At 33.4% G+C, this 21,446-nt stretch overlaps 1 protein-coding gene across 5 annotated transcripts in view; it reads left to right on the top strand.

The window, feature by feature from the left end:
* LOC117177533 overlaps positions 1-21,446 on the top strand; it is a 255,878-nt gene that overhangs the window by 138,882 nt on the left and 95,550 nt on the right. For all 5 annotated transcript variants that reach the window (XM_033368308.1, XM_033368311.1, XM_033368309.1 and 2 more), the window contains exons 5-6: positions 506-759; positions 5,214-5,325. In XM_033368308.1, coding sequence (XP_033224199.1) covers positions 506-759; positions 5,214-5,325 — 366 coding nt within the window. The remainder of the gene's footprint in view (positions 1-505; positions 760-5,213; positions 5,326-21,446) is intronic.

Here is a 21,446-nt window from a genome sequence, read left to right as displayed (position 1 = left end):
TATATTTAAATCGTAGCATTCTCTGTAACTATCCTGGTAAATAAAGGAAATTAAAATTTGTAAACCCTTCAATTTAATTATTGCATCAGAATTGTTCAAAAGAATGGTTTTTGTTAAGTTTTTAAAATCTTACGTGACTAATAGTCATTCGTATAAAAACACCAACACAAAATAAAGTTTACTTAAACAGTTATCAAAGCGTAAAAAATTGTGACGTACAAAATAACACATTTTCCATACTTTAAATGGAAATTTTGTAAATAAAAAAAGGAAGAAAACAAATTTTCCAACCTTGATGTCCTTCAGAATTGAATTTACTTGAATTTAAAAAAATTGAAGAACCAGACTAAAATAGAAGATTCGAAACTGTTTTGAAGAAAAAAAATTCTTTCACCTCTACTTTGATACATTAAGAAATAAAGAGTTGTCAGAAGTTTTGATTATGATTCTAATTTGTAGTGAAAGTTGTTCATTTACATGTACTTAATATGAAAAATTCTATTAGTTTTTGGCACGAACTCTGTCGACCACTGCTTCTCCACGAAAGCCACCTCGTCGCTTGTTCGTACCGCCTGCCCCACCGGAACAGGTACCAGTTGAAAGGCTCAATCAAGTTCCTGCTTTGAGGGATGAGCTGGTACCAACTGGGACCAGTGCTGTACCTTTAATGGAGGATTTGCATAGGGAATCTGAAAGTTTGACACAGGAGATTGGACGTCTACAGGATGCCCTTGATGCTTTGACTCGGATGCAACGGAAGTAAGTCAAGAGAAATTGAAGTTATTTTTATTCGATTGTTCATGAATGTCTTTCGTCTCTTGATTTTGTTTCTAACACCCAGTTTGACAGTTTATTTATATAAGTGCGCGTCAGTTTGACGTCTTCTAATATTCTATTTTCTCTTAAAGTTGTTTTAATTAAATGGAATTTTTTAGTTTGAATTGGAATATCAAATTCTCATTATATTAGATGGAAACCACAATCATTTTTATCTAACTTTAGGATTTGTCATTTTAAATTAGATGCAGTATTAGGATAGTTTTTTAAACAGGGAACTAATTGCAATGACGGTTAATTCGTGAAAATAGTAGCATGCTTCGTTTCCAGTCCTTGAAAGAAGTAACTTAAAGTTCGTGCGAATTTCCTTTTTTATATGGAGAAACATATGTTACATATCGATGGCTCCATTCAAAATAGAATCAAGTTCTGTTAAGGCTACATCAAGAATTAGGTTCATAATTCCGTACAAAAAATCAGGTTAGAGTTACTCTGTAAATGGAGTACTTCTCTTCTGAAAAAAGTTACATTTAAAACCACATTTAAGAAAGAAAACTATTTATAAATTTCAATAAATAATCCTTTCTCTGATTAATTTTTACTGGAATTCTGGCCAGCTTTAACAGTCTCAATGTGACGACTGGAGTTAAATCTGAATACACTAAACTCCCACTCTCAGTCACTCCATTTTCAGCCTTACTAGAAATACTGGCCTCCGCAGTTTATCAGCGGAGCAGAGCGGGAGCGGTTGCGACAGTCATGTAGGAAGGGCCGCTGTGCGCGACTACGCAGTCAAGTATATTGCTTAATAGGATGCATTCTAATTAGAAACGGTTCAGGCAGCCCTGACTATTTACATTTAAAGCCCCCCCCCCCAATTCAGTCCCAGGCTGTTTGAAGGCAACCCCCGACACTGGACTCAAATCGAGAGTTTGGTGTAATGCATAACGGAACACGTACACTTCCATCGGGAATTGTCAGCACGGTCAGCGAATGTACTATTAAAAATCACTGCTGACCTTGAAACAGGACTACTCGTTCAAAAATTTAGCGAAAAACTTTTTTAAATATAATGCTTGAGAAGTTTATAAAAAATTCAAAATCTCTCGAATTCGTTACCTTATTACGGGTTTTCAAGATACGAGTAAAAATGTCCAAGCTTGTCTGCACCGAGTATCAGTCGCTTGGAGATTTATGTTTTTATTTTGGGAACCCCTGAATATTTCTGAAATATTATTCCCTCAAATTGAACATAAGATTTCACAGATTATGTCTTGTCAATTTCATTGTTTTCCCTTAAGTAGCATAAGTCACAGCATAAGCAGAATAAGCAGAATTTGAGAAACAAAATCTGAAAAATTCTCGGCGACCATCGCTCTCGGGGTAGACAGCAGTAATCGCTGACTGAAACTAGCCATTGGAGGCTTGGACATTTTAATCGTATCTAGAGAACTCTTGAACGTTTTTAAATTTGTATGGGCTTAAATTAAAGATAATACTTTAAAGACTAATTTGCATCAATTTGATATTTTTGCTACAACTTTCATGGGCCATGCCACAAGTTAAAGTCGAGGTTTAAATTCGAGAAATTCTAGAATTTTTTTTAAACATCTCGCGCATTATATTCTTTCCAAAATGTCAAAGAACATGTATTAGGGCTCACTTAATACACTATTTAATAAGCTTTTCAACATTTTTAAAGAAAGTTTCTCGCTGAATTTTCGAACGAGTAGTCATGTTTCAAAGTCAGAAGTGGTTTTCAATAGTAATTTTGCTGATCGTGCTGACAATTACCGACGGTGTTATAACCTATAAAAGAGTCGTAATGTTACCGCGTGGAATATCAAATTTCAATCAAGAATGTAATACACAATATTAAAAAAAATAGTAAATAAGTAAAAACTGGTTACATCAAACACACGTGCAGAGTACCGATCGGTACCGCTATGGCTGTCCAGAGTTGGACAGTTGGATAGAGAACGAAATACAGTGGCAGTTAATGGGAAAGTTTCTAATCTCTATAGGCAGTATTATTCCGCCACAGTCATGCCACTAGTCAGAGAATTCTCTGAGTTCTCTGAATTCCTTTATTTTTCTGTATTCCCTGCATTCTCTAAATTCCCTTAACTCTCTGAGTTTTCTAAATTCGCTGAAATCCTTCAATTTTCTTAATTCCCTGAATTCAATGAATTCTCTGAATTCTTTCAATCCTCTTAATTTCCTTAACTCTCTGAATTCAAGGAATTTATATACTTCCTGTAATCTTCTGCATTCCTTGAACTCTCTAAATTCGCTAAATTCCCTGAGTTCCCTAAATTTTCTGAATTCCCTGATTTCTCCGAATTCTGAATTTTTATAATCTTGCAAAAAAATAACATTATCATGTGACGCCCTAAAGCTTCATCTTCCAATAATTCCCTAAAAGAGTTTCTTAAAGCATCTAGTATCCCCTATGTATTATATAGCATTTCACCCTTGCTATTTCTTATGTTACTTAACTTTGTACTTTTACCTCCTTTTATAATGATCAATATCCATTTATAAATCAGTTTCTTGCTTCCTTTAAAGTCGTTTTGAATTTTCTTCTTTTCTTCTGTTTTGATTTTATCTTTAGTTTCCTTGACTAGTAGTTTTACTTGACTCTTTTTGTGTCTGTAATCATTTTCAAGTATATTTCTCTCCTCATCACTAAGGCCTGTGATGTTCAACTTTCTTTTATGCGCTTCTTTCCTTTCATGAACGGCTATATCGATTTCATCACTCCACCACGCACCACCAGATATTCGTTACAACCGCAGTACCACACACTTCAGTGACACTGTTAACAATGAAATTCTCGATCGTAGGCCAGGCACCCTCTATATTTTTAGTATTCATTAGCGCACTTTTGGTTTTTGTAGATTTTCAATCTTGATTTGTGTTTGTTTCGTTTTCTTAGACCTCTTTCTTCTCAATTGCTGATCTACATTTATTTTGGAGACTAGCAGGTAATGATCAGTATTGCATTCAGAACCGCGCATGACCCTTGTATCGTTTGCTAGCTCTCGTAGTCTTTTATCCGCTACAAAGAAGTCAATTACAGTGTGGCTATATCCTCAACACCAAGTGCACATGTGCCCTTTTTTAAGCATAAGCTGACTAATTTTCTTCCGTTAGCATTTGTTCTCAACGGGGACGTAGCACGCTATGATAAATAATATTCTGGTTTCTCCTTACATTGTAACCCACAACAATTTGGGAGATACAAATCGTTGATCCGTGAGATAATGCCTTGCCTTTTTATTCATAATCAAACCCACCCTTTGACTACCATGTTATTAACTATCTACTTCTGACCATAATTTAAGTCCGTCTTCCAACACCTCACTTTCTATTTGTCTAATGTCGCTTCCTTTTTTCGTTTTTTAAGGTACACATCCCTGCCTTTCGTCAATCGAAGTTTCATTCCATTTATTTCAGAATATTTTATTGTTTGTATTATTTAGTGTTTAAATTGTACTTCTAACTACCACCTTTGTGCGAGAAATTTATTTCGCGAGTAAAAATAAAATCCAAATAAAGTAGCTAGTCGTCGCAGGGCAGAGAGCCAAGTTATAACCTCAGTTCCACCAAACTTCGATTGGTGGAGGGGAATTTTTGGGGTCAGAACTAGAACCGAGAGTCATAGTTGGTTGCTGTTGTATACTGAGGTCACTAGCCTTCATCAGTGTAGTATTCGATGGGAGTTGATATGGTTCCATCTGCCCATTCCCGGGCTACCTCTAATCGATAAAGATAATTATTAGAACATCCGATATAATTTCGTTTAATTAAAACCACCTAAAAATGTGGGATTTCTATCCAACTTATAAAAATTCGTTTAGAAAAAGACTTCAGTACTCGATTTTATGAAAGAAAAAGTGAAAAAGTACTTCAGAAAAGAATGAAGAGGCAATATATTCACAAAGCCTCTTTTGCGTGTGAGCTTGCTCCCTTGAGAGATATACCTATATTCAACTAGAGAGGCTCGAGAGAAATATTAATATCCTCCTCTTCATAAATTAATTTCTTTTCGTGGAAACTACACGAACTAATTCCAATTAGGTTAGACTCTCAAGTCATTACTTCAGCTAGATATTTTCTTTATTCAGATTCTTCATGGAATTGACACGAATTTTCTTATTTCTATATAAATCACATTATTTTTTATTTATTTTGATGGTAGTAAATTATATTTCTTTATTTTTAAGGTTTTCTATCCCATATCATTTTTAAACTTTAATATTCCTTTTCATTGACTTCTAATATTTTTCTGATACTTACCTTCCAAAGAGAAACGAATTTAAGCGCAAAGCGAAATCCCATTTCATCTATTCTTTAGTCATCTTTCGTCAATCGTTCACTTAGAACGTTTTATAAACGTGGAAAAATTGGATTTTATTCTTTTTCGCTTACAGAAGCGTTGAAGGAAATGTTCATACAAAAATTGCTGAGCTTCAGGAAGATATTTCGATGAAACGCTTCGATCTGGGAGTAGCTCAACTTCACTTATCTGCGGCACAAGCACAGGTAAGATTATTACTTTCTTCGGAATTAAGTATTTTATTGAAATTATAAAAGATTTTCATCAATAAATGGTTGAATAAATTAAAGAAAATTTGAATGCAACAGTTTCATAAATATTGGAAAAGGAAAATAAGAGTTTGTTGAATTTATCCCAAAAAATTCTAAAGGGACCGTTCAAAATTACGTCACGCTATTCTGAAACCTTTTTCCACCCCCTCCCCTTCTACGTGACAGATCATCATACAAAGCTTGAACCACTCTGGATGACGCCAGAAATACGAGCACCTCCATCCCCCTTTTAAATCAAAATTTTTTCTTCGGTTTCATTTGATAAAGTTGAGCAAATTTTTTTTAAATAAATAAAAATGTTCAATAAAATAGTTAAATTTTCAACCAAATATACGTAGATGGATCTTCTACTAATAACATGAATTTTTAGAAACTACTGCAACTATCAACCAAGTAATTGAATGTTTAATCAAGAAGATTAATTTTCTATCAAAGAAGACGAATTTACAAAAAACTATATGAATTTTCAGCCAAATAGTTGAATATTCAACTTAAAATGATACATTTACAACCAAAAATTAAATAGTTGAATTTTCAGGTAAAATAATTATTTTTCAGACAAAGAAAGAAAATTTTCTAAAAAATAGTTCAATCTTCTACCATCCGTGTAGAAATTTCCCCGATTGGCCCTAATACAACAAGGCTTCTGGTCGAATCCCGGCCGGGCTACCCCTGGCTGGGTTTCATGGACAGGAACCGGGTGGGAGCCGATCGGGCTACATTTTTCTCGAATCACGTAGTCTGGGGCCAGCCAGTTTCTGGCCGGGCCAACCCTGGTTATATCCCATGGTCGGGAGCCAACTGGGCACTGGTCAGGTTATTATTTGAAAATTATAATTCAAAAATTTATTAGATCAATGAAACAAAAATGAGCTTTTTAAATTCTTTAAAAAAAAAAACATTAAATTTTTTCGAATAATTTAACATTTTAAATTAAACTGTTATCGATTCTGCTATATCCAATAACAGAAATGATACAATTTTTATAAACTTCTCTATATTCAGACAATGTTTAGCCTGTACAATTTCAAATTTACTGCCATATATAGCGGCTGCTGTATCTGTCGTCTGCATAGACACTCAGTAGTTTTCAGTTTCGCACCTGGAACGAGGATGCTCCTTGACTCACGTCGCGTCGCCTCTTCGAAGTTCGCAAATAAAATCGAGACTCGTAGTTAAAATCAACCTTATTTCAGTAATTAGTTTGAATACCCCACTTAGTGCGCGATAATTATTATTTTTAATTAAAATATAGTCTTGTATATACAGTTTTTACTTTCTTCCTTCCTAACCTTAAATCACCACGTGGCTTCCAAATTGCTATGAGATTCTATCATCCGGAATAAAATTCTACTCCAATTTTCTTGCTAGAATGGGTTCACTTGATTTGACTTTTAAAATTCACCGTAATCTTTACGATGAGCCTTAAAAGACAAAACAAGTTATCAATTTCTCGCCTGAAGGAACATTTCTTAACCGCTTTTTGGCCGGATTACCCGACCGGATCCCGGCCGGTATGGAAGCCGGGTTCCGGCCAGTTTACCGTGACGTTTTAAGCCGGATCTCGGCCGGATTCCCCGATCATCGCCCGGCTTAAAGCGAGGCTATCCGACTAGGATCAGGCCGGATCCCTGATTGGATTCCTACACGGGCAATAAAATTAGAGTTTAAAAAAGTAGTTGAACGTTCAATTAAAGTAACTGAATTTCTATCCAGAAAAGAGAAATTCTCAATGAAAATTGTAAGATTTGAATTTTCAAATAAATAATAATAATTTCGAACCGTATGATTGTGGATAGATGATATTCCAAGTTTCTTTACGTCCTATTAGTAATAAATAAAATGTTTAGAAATGGAAAAAATTACAACTTTTTTTCTATTTCTTACGACTCTTCCAGACTTTGTTGAATATATGTATGTAATGATTAATGACATTAGACGTTTCGATAGCGGACTGCTATCCTCATCAGGCAATTTAAATCTTCTACTTCCTGGACGTACAAAACATGGAATTAGGTCTATCCATAATCATATCTTAGACATTGAGTAGAAATGGTGAATTCCATAAAACGAAAAATGGAGCATCTTGACAACCTAGACGGAGCAAATGATGAAGCAAATGAGATTAGATGATAAAATATGTAAATTGCCTGATGAGGATAGCAGTCCGCTCTCGAAACGTCGCAGTAATTACGTATATTCAATAAAGTCTAGAAGGGTCATAAAGAAGAGAAAAAGTTATAATTTTTTCATTTCTAATCATTTTATTAATTTTTAGCCGAAAATGGAAAAGTTACATTTTTTGTTAAAAACATTAATCTTCAAGAAAAATTAACTAATTTAAAACAAAATAGTCGAATCTTCAATTAAATATTATAATTTTTAATCAAACGAGATGGATTCTGCACCAAAAATATAATTGTAGACTTTTCAATTAAAAATAATAAACTTTACAAGAAAAATAGTTGGATTTTCTTAATTGGTTCTATTCCTTCACTTCACATTTTAGCGAAAAAACGAGAAAAAGATCAAGTTTCTTGAAAATAATGGAAAAAAGATAAATTATTTGAAAAAAGAAAAAGACAGAGAATAGGGAAACGAGTGTGAAGTCTGTACTCAGATACTTTATTTATAAAATAAAATCACTGATTTTCATTTTTTCAAGCATTTAAACATTATTTCTTTAACTGTGATTTGTGAAATATGTCCATCTTGAATAAAATACGTTTTGTTATGCACTTAGTTCGTTACTTTCATTATTTAAAATAGTATTCTTAGTCTATGAGCTTCGTTATTTTCATTATATTATAATTGAAACTTGAAGAATGTATTTTTGTAGTTGCCAATTGAACTATTTTCTAAAAAATACATGTATGTCGTTGAAAATTTGACTTTTTTGTGAGCAATTAACCTTCTTGGTTGACAATTCAACATTTAAATTCTCGAGAGACAAATTTTCTACAAAATCCAACAGTTGACGTTGCAACTACAAAATGTTGTACAAAATTTAACAGTCGAATTTTTAACAGACAAATTTTCTACAAAATTCGACAGTTGAATGGTTTCTTTCTATTTCACAAATAAAAAGGTATGCTTAAATTTATTAAAGTTTTACTCGGGTGAACCCAGTTATAAATCATAGCCATGGACTTAGTCAAGTGACTGATGAGATTAGAATGTTACAAGTTAATTTAACTAATTTAATACGATGCTTGAAACCTCCTGCGATGATGTTGTAGGTATGCAATTACGAGCGGCCACTAGTGTTGGAGGTGACAACATTCACCTCTGGATTCTTTCTTAGAACTCCCATAACTACCATAACTACCATAATGAATAACTACCATAATTATTATTACACCATTGAGCCATTTCCCTTTCGGGGTAGGCGTGACTCACTTGGTGGGGAAGTGACTAATGTGAGGAAGGGATATAGAATTTTTTAATTGATCCAGAATTCTTGTGTGATTTATTTAAGTAACACGGTGTGTCACGTTACCCCCTCCACTAGCTGCCGCGAAACCGGAATCTGAAATACGTAACGAAGCGCAAGACATTTAAACTATTCCTAGGAAGAGATTATATGTCATTATATATTTTCGTGTAGTGTTTGTTTTGAAAATAAGGTTTTTTAATGAAGAATATAAAGAATATAAAGAAAACTTGGTCTTCTACGCCAACGAAGCAACGTTAGATACTTTCCAGGAAATTTAACAATTATTAATATCATTGTACCCGGTTGTATAAAATTACTCTTTCATCTAAGAATTTGTAATCAAGCTAAATCAAAGGTTTTAGGCATTGAAAACAAATATGCTAGCAAAAGCATGTCTATGCACATAACTTAAAAATAAGAATTTAGATTCTTAGAATTCTAAACTTGAGAGAAAAACGAACTATATTCTTTTTTTAACTGTAATTTGTCTTCCATTATTACTTTTATGGTATCATGTATAAATTTCAAATGAACGTTCTGAAATAAAGACTTATTTGAAAAATGTTTTTAGGACTAGAAAACATATGAAATATATGTTTAATTACTTTAATGTTTACTTTAGTGTTTACTTTAATCTGATCTTTATTTTGGTGTTCTCTATGATTAAATTAAATTTATTTTTATTCGAAATAATTTAATCAAAAGGTGTTGAAGAAAAGGCCGTAACCTCAGTATCCAATTTCTTTACTTCGCTTCACAAACAGTACAATTAGAAAATTTTCCACATATTTTATCTCATTTTAATTTTTTTTTTCATAAAAATTGAAAATTTGTAGTATGAAATTTATTTCAGTCAATTAATTAATATTGTACAAATTTATGTCCTTAAAAAAATCATTTTTGATATTTTAATAATTTTCAACCAACAAGTCTAAATTATTATTATTGTTATTCCACTTACCAACTATCAGATGTTACAGCCTTTATCAAACAGTCATAAATAATAGGATTTTATCCAAAAGTGCGTATAAGAAGTGTATTGTGCTACAAGTGCGGAAAGTAGGCAGTTTGATACGAGTGAGAAGTTAGCTCTACGAGCCAGAAACGAGTAGAAGGGGAGTTGTAGGCGAGTCGTAGGTGAGTTGGAGGCGAGCCGGAAACGACCCGAAGATGAGCCGATAGCAAGTACTGTAAACTTCACAAGAGTTTCAACTGCCTACTTTTAGCTCCTGTAGCACACGATATTTTTTCTTACAAATACGGGAAATTTTCGATTTGAGAAACAATAAAAAACATGTTTTGAAAAATTATAGTAATTTTTGGAAATTTATGGTAAAAATTGAAAAATTACCTGAAAATTACGGAAATTTTTGGTAAATTTGTAAATTACCGAAAAATTGTAGAAATTTAGTGTATCCGAAGCTTTTTGGAAGAAATTCAAAAATTTCTTAAAATTTATGGATAATTTGCTCAATTTCAAAAACTTCCTAAAATTTGTGAAAAATTGGATAAATTTCCATTATTTTCAGAAATTTATGAAAAATTGGCAAATTGCCGATAATTTCAGATATATAAAAGTTTCCAAAATTTTTGGAAATTTTCGGTAGTCTCGCTACCGTATAGTACAGTCGGTAAAAATATAGAATTATGTATTGCCATTTTAGCTTTATTTAATATATTTTCACTTCTGATGAGGGGCCCTGCTTTACCAATAACCTTCTTATCTTCATTTATTCGTCTATCTAATTCCTCATCTATCTTCCCGTCCCTAGTAAATAAGCTACCAAGGTATACGAACTGATCAACTTGTTCAATTCTCTCATCATTTAATAAAATATTGCATAGTGTTTTCTTACTCTAACCTTCGAACACCATAGTTTTTTTTTATTTGCGTTAATTTTGAGGCCCATGCACTTCATGCTTGCATTCAGTTTATTTAACGTTTTTTGCAAGTCTTCGATTGACTCTGCCATAACAACCTTTTCATCTGCGAACGCTAAACCACGTACCCTTCCTATTTAGAGATCCACACTTTCTTCTTCGAAAAGGACTTCAGGACTTCAACAAATGCACAGAGAACTTTTGTCTCCTACTCTTAAACTATTTTCAGTGATTTGCCTTAAGCTAGATATTTGATCCGTACATGACCTTCCTGGCATAAACCCACTTTGGACTTCCCAAATCTTTTCTTCTGTTATTTTCATTACCCTACGAATAAGCATTTTTGAGTATATTTTACTTACGGTACTTAATGAGCTGATCCTTCTGTAATTACTGCAGTCATTTTATCTCTCTTTCTTTCATATATTAGTACGATAATATTTTTTTTCTAATCGTTTTTTCTACCCCATCAGCCTTACCGTTTTTCAAGTTCTTAATTATATCGCTAGCCTCAGTGACACAGACTATCCCAATTGAATTTTCTAACGCATCGTGTTCTACATCGCAGTTGTGGTCTCCTATAGCTTTATCTCCGAACTGTCCCCTAAACTAGTCTCTGAAAGCTTCTAGTATCCCGTCTGCATCATATAGCATTTTCCCATTATTATTTTTCATGTTGACAGCCTGAATTTCATCATTCCACCGTGCATCATCAGACATTTTTCCTACAACAGCGGTGCCATACACCTTGATCGCACACATCAAAATGAAATCCCGGAACTTAGTACATGCACCCTTTATATCTTTGTTGTTTATAAGCGCCTTTCAGGTTGCCTTATCTATGCTTTCAATTATCTTATTTGGGATTCTATTCGCACATCTGGTTTCTGTAGGTTCTCAATTTTATTCGAGTTCGGTTTGTTTTCCTGATTCTCTTTTTTCTGCGCCACCTAGCGATCATTGCTATGTAAGTAGAAGCAGTCGAATTATTTCTCTATAAAACTTTAAAATTTTGGTTGATATGTTGAATTTATAACTATAGTAGTTTAATTTTGCTGAACTTATGCATAGCTTGAAAAAAAAACTTTTAATTTTCAACTTTTGAGGCAAATGACATATGGCACTTATTCTAATTTTGATCTTTTAATAGCAAGTAACATATCGTTGGAATCGCCAAGAAGCGTAGATTTCAAATATAATATTTCTATTGCGCTGATTGCAAAATTAAAAAAATGTTTTGTTTTGTATTTCCTTCCTAATTAGTACAAAGGACCTGCCGGCTAGGTCCAGGGTCAGCGTCGTACGCTCACGCAGCTACATGAGGAGGTCTATCAAGTTAAAACCTCCACAAGCGAAATTTCCAAATTTCTTTGAATCTGAATTTGGGGCTTTTTTGGGCTTACTTTGGGCTCTCATATGCACGACACAAAAATGATCCCAAAAATCTGTGTTGGTATTTTCGAGGAGCCCAAAAACCAGAGACTCTATTTACCCTAGAAAATTTTAGAAACGATTATTTTTTGACAAATTTATATCTACGTGGTGTAGAGACGTGGACTTCAGACACTAATAGCTGGAGCCCAAAACTCAGAGTTGTTATTTTGGAGGGGCCCAGAAAGCAGATACTCCATTAACACAGGCCAATTCTCAAAAATATGATTTTTTTTATACATTCATGTCTACGTGGTAGAGAGTTACTGGTAAAAACTTACATGGAACTGTACGAATGAACATTAATCTTGTTATAAAACCAATTTCTAACATTAATATTTCATCAATCAGAAATCTTTCTTTTTCCATAATTTCACTTCGTCCCTTTTTCTAATGCTTTTGATTTTTGTCCGCGTGGAAAACGTTCAATGGGCGAACCATGGCTCAACAATGGCATAAGCGTGGGGTGAGCATGGGGTGAGCGTGGGATGCGCGTAGAGTTAGCGTGGAGTGAGCGTGGCTCAAGATTGGGTCAATTTTCACCCACGGTCTTCCTAAGGTCGCCCCATGGTTATGAACAATAGATCAAGCATGGCTAATGGCCACTCGGCCATACTTCGCCCACGGACAAACGTGATTTGGTTAAATTAAACTTTGGCCATTTTTCGCATGTGGATACAATCTACTAAATTTTCCTCACTTTTTAGAAAGCATTCCTGGATAAATATTTTCTTTTATTGGACTTCGCGCAATTTTTCGCGAAACCGCGTGAAAGAAGTTTGCGTTGCTCAAGCATGGCAAGCCACTTAGAAATATTTAGTTAAAGCATGGGTCTCGGCTGAATACTAGCATGGCGCAAGCCTTGCTCTTGTCCGGCTCCCATGCTTAGGACATGCTAAACAAATAAATATTCGTGAAAACGTGTGAGTGTCAAAGAAAAATAGCCTGCGTTAAAAATGGAAATCTTGGGTTTGCCAATAGTCAAGACGTTTCTAAATGGTAAGTTCACTACCCGGGTACACCGGGTCGCGCACCAGATAGTTTAGCATGTATTATACGACAACTTTCAAAGAATTTAAATTGTACCATTTCTTAAAATAAATACCAATCGTGAGTCGACCACCCGGTAAGCCGGATTGTGCACAAGGTCATTAAAAACATCATTGACGAGAACTTTTTTCAAATTTAAATTTGGTCAATAATCAAAACAATTACAAATAGTAAGTCGATGATTTGGGTGTACCGAATCGCTCATCAGCTACTTTAGCACGTTTTCTACGAGAACTTGAAAATTTGTTCTTTTAGCAAAATCCAAACTGATTTCACATGTTGAGTCAATAACTCGATCGTCAACTCATCAATGCTAGTTATTTTGGAAGGTGGCACAATTTCAATTCTTAAAATGTTCTGCTGGAGTAAGTGTTAAGCAACCTGGTGCGCGACCTGGTGTACCCGGCTTTTCGACTCACCATTTCGAATTGTTTTCGTTATTCATGGAACTTAAATGTTAAAAAAATTCTCCTAGAATAACTTAATAAAGTACCTGGCACTCGACCCGGTGCACCCGAATCGTCGACTTATCGTTGTTAGTTATTTTAGTAGTGAGCACAATTTAAATTCTTAAAAAGTTCTCGCAGAATACATGCTAAATTACCTGGTGCGCGATTCAGTGCACCACGGTCGTCGACTCAACGTTTAGAATTGTTTTTGTTAATCATAAAATTTAAATTTTTAAAAAGTTCTTGTAGAATACGTAATGAAGTACCTAGTGCTCGATCCGGTGCAACTGGAGCTTCGACTCACAATTTTTAGTTATTTTGGCTGTTGTAACAATTTCCTTTTTTTTAAGTTTTCTTAGAATACGTGCTAAATTACCTAGTGTACCCGGGTCGTCGACTCACCATTTGGAATTGTTTTCATTTTTCACAAAATTTAAATTTCTTTAAAGTTCTCGTAGAATACCTATTTAACTACCTGATGCTCGATCCGGTGCACGCGGATCTTCGACTCACAATTCTTAATTATTTTGTCTTTTGGAACAATTTAAATTCTTAAAAAATTATCGTGAAATACGTGCTGAAATACCTGATGCGCGACCTGGTGCACTCGGGTCGTCGACTCACCATTTGAAATTGTTTCTGTTATTCACACAATTTAAATTATTTAAACTTCTCGCAGAATACGTATTAAACTACCTGGTGCTCAAGCCGCTGCTTTTGATGAAGTTCTTGTACAATATATTCTAAGCCACCAGGTGCGCGACCCGGTATAACCGGGTAGTGAACTAATCATTTTGAGACATGTAGACTATTGACAAGTCTAAGATTTCCATTTTTAACGCAGGCTAATTCTCTTGTGACACTCACACGTTCTTAAGAATATGCATTTATGCTTAGCGTGTCTTAAGCATGGGAAACGGAAAAGAGCCAGGCTTGCACCATGCTAGTATTAAGCCGTGACCCATGCTTTAGCTAGATATTTCCAAGTACCTTGCCATGCTTGAGCCATGCAAACTTCTTTCACGCGGGTTTTATAAAAAATTGCGCAAATTCCGATAAAATAAAATATTTATTCCTCAATCCTTTCTAAAAAGTGAGGGAAATTAATTAGATTGTGTCCATCTTCGAAAATTTTGCCAAAGTTTAATTCCAACCAAATCAGGTTCGACCGTGGGCCAAGTATAGCAGAGGGGTCATTAACCATGATTTATCTATTGTTCTTAACCATGGGACGACCGTGGCAAGACCGTGGGTGAACATTGACCCAATCTTGAGCTACGCTTATCCCACGCTTACCACACGCTCAGCCCACGCTTGTCCCATGGTTAACCTACTCTCAGGTCACGCCCACCCCACGCTTATGCCATTGATATGCCACGGTTCATCCATTGAACGTTTTCCACGCGGGATAAGCAGGCTCCCGTGTAAACTACAAGCAAAGCTTGAACCAAATTATAAACGTTCCGCTTAGCATTTCTAAACATAGCGTTCAATTTCGAATGGTAAAACTCACAACCGTTTGTCATTCACGTTATTCTTGTTGCAAATTGAGGACAGCTTGCAGGTGAAAAATTGGAACCGCTTTAGTGTAAGTTTAAGAAACATAACCACAAAACTTTTTAACTATAATGTCTAATAGTTGAATAGCCTTTGAGTTATTCATTCGATTATTTTACTATATCAGACTGATAAAAAGAAGCAAGACCAAACAAGTTTTTCAAAGAAGTGCCTGTTTTTGATTTTTCGTATTTTTTTTCATCACTTAAGCTAAGCTCTTTAATCGAATGGATGCCAGTTTCGAATTTTACATAGTTTATTTGTGGGTCAAACGGCAAATCAAATTTCTTAAATTCTGAAGCTAACTGAGCAAATACAGTATCATAGAAATTATTTATTTCTTTGCAAATTAAGAATGTAGTAACAGTATACATTGCTCATGTTGCAGTACACTGTCACGTAGTTTTTGAACAGCCTCTGAATGAAAAATTCCACAAGAAGTGATCCGCAACTAGATATCCAATCACTGGTGCCTGCAAAAGGATCACGTGGTCACATGAGATTCAGGTTCAAATAAATCAAAGTTTCTCCGATTACAAGGAAGTTTTCTAGGCTATCAAGAGAGAAAAACTGTTTTCACCGTTCATAAAGTTTCTCGGAAATGTGTTTCCTTTGCTCTGACTCTATTACTCTTGTTTTATTTCGCACAGTACTTGTCTCGTTTTTCGTACCTGTCTGAACTTGATAGAAAGAGAAAATGACACCTGCGCTCCACCTACAATTTTTCAATAGAACTTTTAAAATGAATGTCTGTATAAATATCTAAATTTTTTTCAAACTTTCGGAAAGGTTGTACCCTATTTTTCCACATTAAACTAAAAATGCTTTCTAAATTGCGGACAAGTTATAATATATCAAAATACTTTGGTCAATTCCGTATACATTTTCGATTTTAATAAAAAGGTTTTAGCAATATCAGACGTAGAAGTGGGTACTCTGAGAAAACTTCAGTTGTGAATATTTCGCAAAGTAATGTTTTATAAAACTAGCAAAAGTTAAAGTAGTCTGGTGAGGTGAAAAATGAGAATTAATAAGCTTGAAGCAAAAATAAAGAAAAAAGTTGCGACATTTCATTCGCTTTGGCCATTATGACGAAAACAGGAAAGATAATAAAAGAAACTCATTCGGAAAATTTCAAACTTATTCGAGGGTAAGTTAAAAGCTTCTGAAATTTAATTCTAGACTTTTTAATTGTAAAGTTAATCCAGTTTTGTCGTGTAGTACAAGCTAAAAATATCAGGATCTGCAAATGGTCGTTCGACTTTAATGAAACGTGGTAAAATGATATTGCTACATAAGAAACATTTGGTGTATCCTACAGTAAATATGCAAAATTCAACAGCATACTGCATCAGTTTGTAAGAATAAAGACAGATTTTCACCCGTGTGGAAAAATATCTGGGCAGTCTGGTTACAGGTCTGGCCCAGGTCTGGATTTATCTAGATTGTCTAGTCTGGAAGAACTGATCTGGCTCAGGTATGGCGCCAGTCTGACTCAGGTTTGACTTTATCTAGACCATCTAGTCTGGAAGGTCTGTTCTGGCCCAGGTTTTGGACAGGTCAGCTAGCCAAGAACTAAAAGAATCATTAGTTCCATCAGCAAGTTTTTTTGAAATACTTCACAAATAATACAGGGTGTCTAAAATGATAGAAAATATGAAATCACTGTGAAAACACGACTTTCCTTCTTATCAAATTCAGAGTCTGGTCTGGTCCAGGCCTGGCGCTGATCAGCGAGCCAAGAAAAGATCTAATTTCGATACAGTAATTTTTTTCTTACATTGCAAAAAGTGGCAGAGCCTATAATTAAATTTTTTAAACTAAAAAGTTTATAGTGAAATTTTTGTATTCAAGTCATTAAAAGAATCAAGTTTTCCCAAGTAATTGTAATACGTTACTTAGCCTTCGGCGTGCCGACATCTTGCCAGTTGACATCACAACTTGCAGTATTCTGGCAGTGCTTGGCTCCGACCTCTCGGAAGCAGTGCTCGTTTTTGTCGATCAAGTGTCACAAACTGTCAAAATTTCTTATTTTTTTCGTAATAATATTTCAATCCAGCCAAAAATTATCTTTAAAAGCGGAGACATAAAATGTACCAAATCTGTATTAAGTTATTACATGCATAGTAAGTACAAACCTACTTTTTATGCATTATAAAAGAAAGAGTATTAAAAACTATAATTGAATTTATTGATTTTATTGATGTCAGTATATTTTTGACGCACAATTTGAATTTTTACTGATTATATCAAACATGTATATTATATATTTTTCTAGGATATCATGTTTTGCTTTTTGAGCGCATCCTCAAAGCGTATCCTCTAAACGTTACACTTTTGGCCAGGCCCAGGCCAGACCATCTGGCCAGCGTCAGGGCTGAAAACCTGGCGGTCTGGTCTGGGCCAGACCAGCGCTAGAAAATTTTTCCACGCGGGCGTTATTTAATAAAGCATACATATTTAATTCAAGGTTTTTATTATACCTATTGTAGAAAAATCGTAAAAGATTAGAATCTTGATATTTGTTTATCTTCGATATGCCATGAGATTGGTGTACGAAGTGCTACTAAACTACTATAAATGATATCTTTTCCAAGTGACTCTTTAACACCACTACAATTTCTGGGCTTCTTATTAACTATAAATTTACACTAGTTTTTCGTTTGTTATTTACAAAAGGCGGTCGGAGAACTGTCAATTTTGAAAGTGAAATTTTTGATTATTTAATGTTGTTTACCTACTGTTGGAAAACGTAATGTCAAACAAACAATTTTTCAATATTTATGGATAATAAACAAAGAACGCCATTGTATCATTAAATATTGTTTATTAAATTGCAAACTTTGATTCTAATGTATAAAAATGCCAGAGAAATTGTTACAGTTAGGTAAAAAGTTTGAATAATGATGAGGCAAATTGTTTTCAAGTTAAAAATTAATTTTTTGCTATTTCACATTGATAAATTATAATGTTTCAATGGAACTTCGTCAGAAAATATAGTATCCTTGCTGAAATGTTAGAATAAAAAATTGTTTGCCAGTTTTCCAGTTAATCAGGCTTTTATAATGTAAGACATTATCTACTGTAGGTTGGTATTCCCTAATCCCTTTTTAATATATAGATTTTTTTATATCAGAAGTTAAAGATTTCTTGTGAATTCACTTTATACTAACAAAATTCATGAAAACTATATACTACATGCGTATAAGAAACACTTTAAGCTTGACGAATTTTTCAAAAATTTCCAAATTATGGGAGATGCGCTATATTGAATTTGGTAGCTAAATTTGTTTGAATTATCGATATTTCTGGAACCGATAACTGGTTTTTTGTAGAGATAAAAGTATATATTTTGAAAAAAATTTCGATATTTTTCCCCAAAAAAGTCAAATCGCGAACGATAGTAGCTGTAACTTTTTTCTCATCGCTTGCAAAAAAATGACTTATGCCTGCGTCGACTAAAAAAATTATTAACTTGTAATGATAATTGTTAGAAACAAATTCTGTTTTTTAAAAATGAAAAGTATGTGTTGTTCATTTATAAAGGATATTTCGGTATTAGAATGACTATGAATAATTAAAGTCAAACAAATAATTTTTTCTCTTAATTGTCTGATATCACTGATACCACCGACAACATCTTTAAAAATATTTGACAAAAAAAGTATTTCCTGTTCTCATTGAATGTAGAAAGTTGGCAATTACTTATACAACTTGTTTATAAAATTAATGAATTATATCGAACAACAATTTTTTTCCTAAGTTTCACTGATATCATAATTTAAGAAAAATTAAAAGAAAAAACTAGCTTATTTTCCCTGTAAATGTTCACAATGTGCATTAGTTTTTGTTTATAAATTTAACAAATAATATCTGGAGACATATTTTTATGATCATGTATATAATAAAAAATTAAAATACGAGTATTTCACAAAAAATTGAGTCAAGAAGTTTTGAAAAATTTTTTTCGGGCAAAATTTTGATTTTTTGTTCAGAGTATTATATTTCTTAAATATATAACATCGTCTCTTAACATTAAAAAATCAATTATTGGTTCCAGAAATATCGATAATTAAAAAAAAAACTAACCACGGTATTCAATATGGCGTAACTCCCGTAATTTCGAAAATTTTCAAAAATCCGTTGTGGTTAAAAAGTTTTTTATACATATAATACTATAGTTTAATTAAAATCAAATGAGCATTTCAAGATCCTGATATTCCTGACGTTTACTGATAATTAATAGTTATAAACCTTATGAAAGTTAATTTTCGATCATTCTAAAAATCATTTATGGTATTGCGATAATATTTTTCGCTCAGTTTTGACGTGATGAGAATTATGTCATGAAGTATGAAATTTTTCAGTGGTAGAAAACGAATTTATGTTATCTGTAACATAACACGTAATGCATTTCAAATAACTTCTTCTTTGACATTTTGACACTTGAAATTCAATCGATTGCTTCACTGCAAGAAATTATTTTTAGAATATAAATTCATGAGAAACAGTTGATAATGTCGATAATCTTGTTTTTTATTAAATCATACTGAATATTCTGCGAAATAAAAGATACTTTAAAAGATTATTATACATTATTTTTTCTAGTTGATTCTATTGGTAATTGAATAAAATAAAACATTTATTTTAAAGGTATCTTTGTTACTTATAATGTTCAATAAATGTAAAATAAATACTTGATATGTTTGTGCGAGAAGGCTTTGTAATTTAATGTGATTTCATAGCTCGTATTTAATTCACCTGGTGCAGTTTATTGCAATTTAATGGCTAGGGAAGTTACAACTGACCATTTTGAACTGCCCCTTGTTTACGAAACAAAGTGCAGTCTACTCTATTTTATAGGAAACTTTTTACAAATAGGAAAAGCAATTAGAAAAAAAACAGAATTGTTAAAAATCTCAACATGCATTATTTTAAATTTTAAATTAAACATTTTTAAGTGTAAAGAGAATGTAAAATGAATATAGATAAACTTTTTCTTGTTAAACTTGATACTATATTATTTATTTTTACAATTAGACAATAGCAAGCCAGGATATAGCGTCACTATTAAACAATTACTATAGTAAAACAAATTTCTGATACTGCGAAGTTACTAAGTTTATTATAATTTATTAATAAATCATTAAATGATGGTACTTATACCAAAAGAAAGTTTCTCAAATTACCAGAAAATACTGTGAAGTTTACAAAATACAAAGTACATTGAACATTCAATTACATAATAATATTGAATATTCATTCAATTACGCGGGAGGGGCAGCGTAAAGCAACCCCCCCTTTTTTTGAAAAATCAAATTACCACTAAAAAGTTTGCGCTAGCTAATTAACAAAGATATCATATTGGGGGGGGGGGGGAGTGTAACGAAGCTGTTAAATCTTCAACAATGATGCGCAATATAAAGTTGAGGACACGGATTCCTTCGTATTCAAATGCGCTCATAAGCGCCATAATTATTTTTTCGAAAATCTTGAAAATTGCCCACGATATGGAGGTAACTAAATTTTACGAATGATGACCAACAAAATAAAAAGTTTTCGATCCGTATTGATGAAGTTAATTTCCTTTGGGGTTTCAAATGCGCTCATATGCGCCACTTTCAAAATTTACAAAAAGCCATAATCACCCCCCCCCCCCACATTAACACTTGCTACCGATCCACTATCCGATGGTATCTCCAAATAACCTAAATTTTAATATAAAAATTTATAATGATCTCTTCAGATAGGATTTCAAATGCGCTCACTTCATCAATGCGGGTTGAAAACTATTTATTTTGTTGGTTATCATTCATAAAATTTGGTTACCTCCATATCGTGGGCAATTTTCAAGATTTTCGAAATAAATTTTATGGCGCATATAAGCGCATTTAAAGACGGATGAATCCATGTCCTAAAATTTACATTGCACATGATTGTTGAGTATTTAACATCTGCGTTACACTGCCCCTCTCCAAAATATGATATCTTTGTTAATTAGCTAGCGCAAAATTTTTTAGTGGTAGCGCATTCGAGCGCATTCGAAGTTATGAAAGATAGGTATGATGAATTTGGAAAAATGTTGTTTGTTTATAAAAATTACGTCAGCCTCCCCCCTCTCTTTTTTCACTCGCTGACAACTCGGTTATTAATATGGCGCAAAAATTTTTCTCTATGGCGCATAAGAGCGCATTTGAAGCTCTTGAATATCATTTGATTTCAATTTTGATTTTCCAAATGGTGGGGGTATC

The sequence above is a fragment of the Belonocnema kinseyi genome, chromosome 7, assembly GCF_010883055.1.
Source record: "Belonocnema kinseyi isolate 2016_QV_RU_SX_M_011 chromosome 7, B_treatae_v1, whole genome shotgun sequence".
NCBI lineage: Eukaryota > Metazoa > Arthropoda > Insecta > Hymenoptera > Cynipidae > Belonocnema > Belonocnema kinseyi.
The sequence above is the reverse complement of the archived record's forward strand: the minus strand, read 5'-3'. Positions and strand labels throughout refer to the sequence as shown.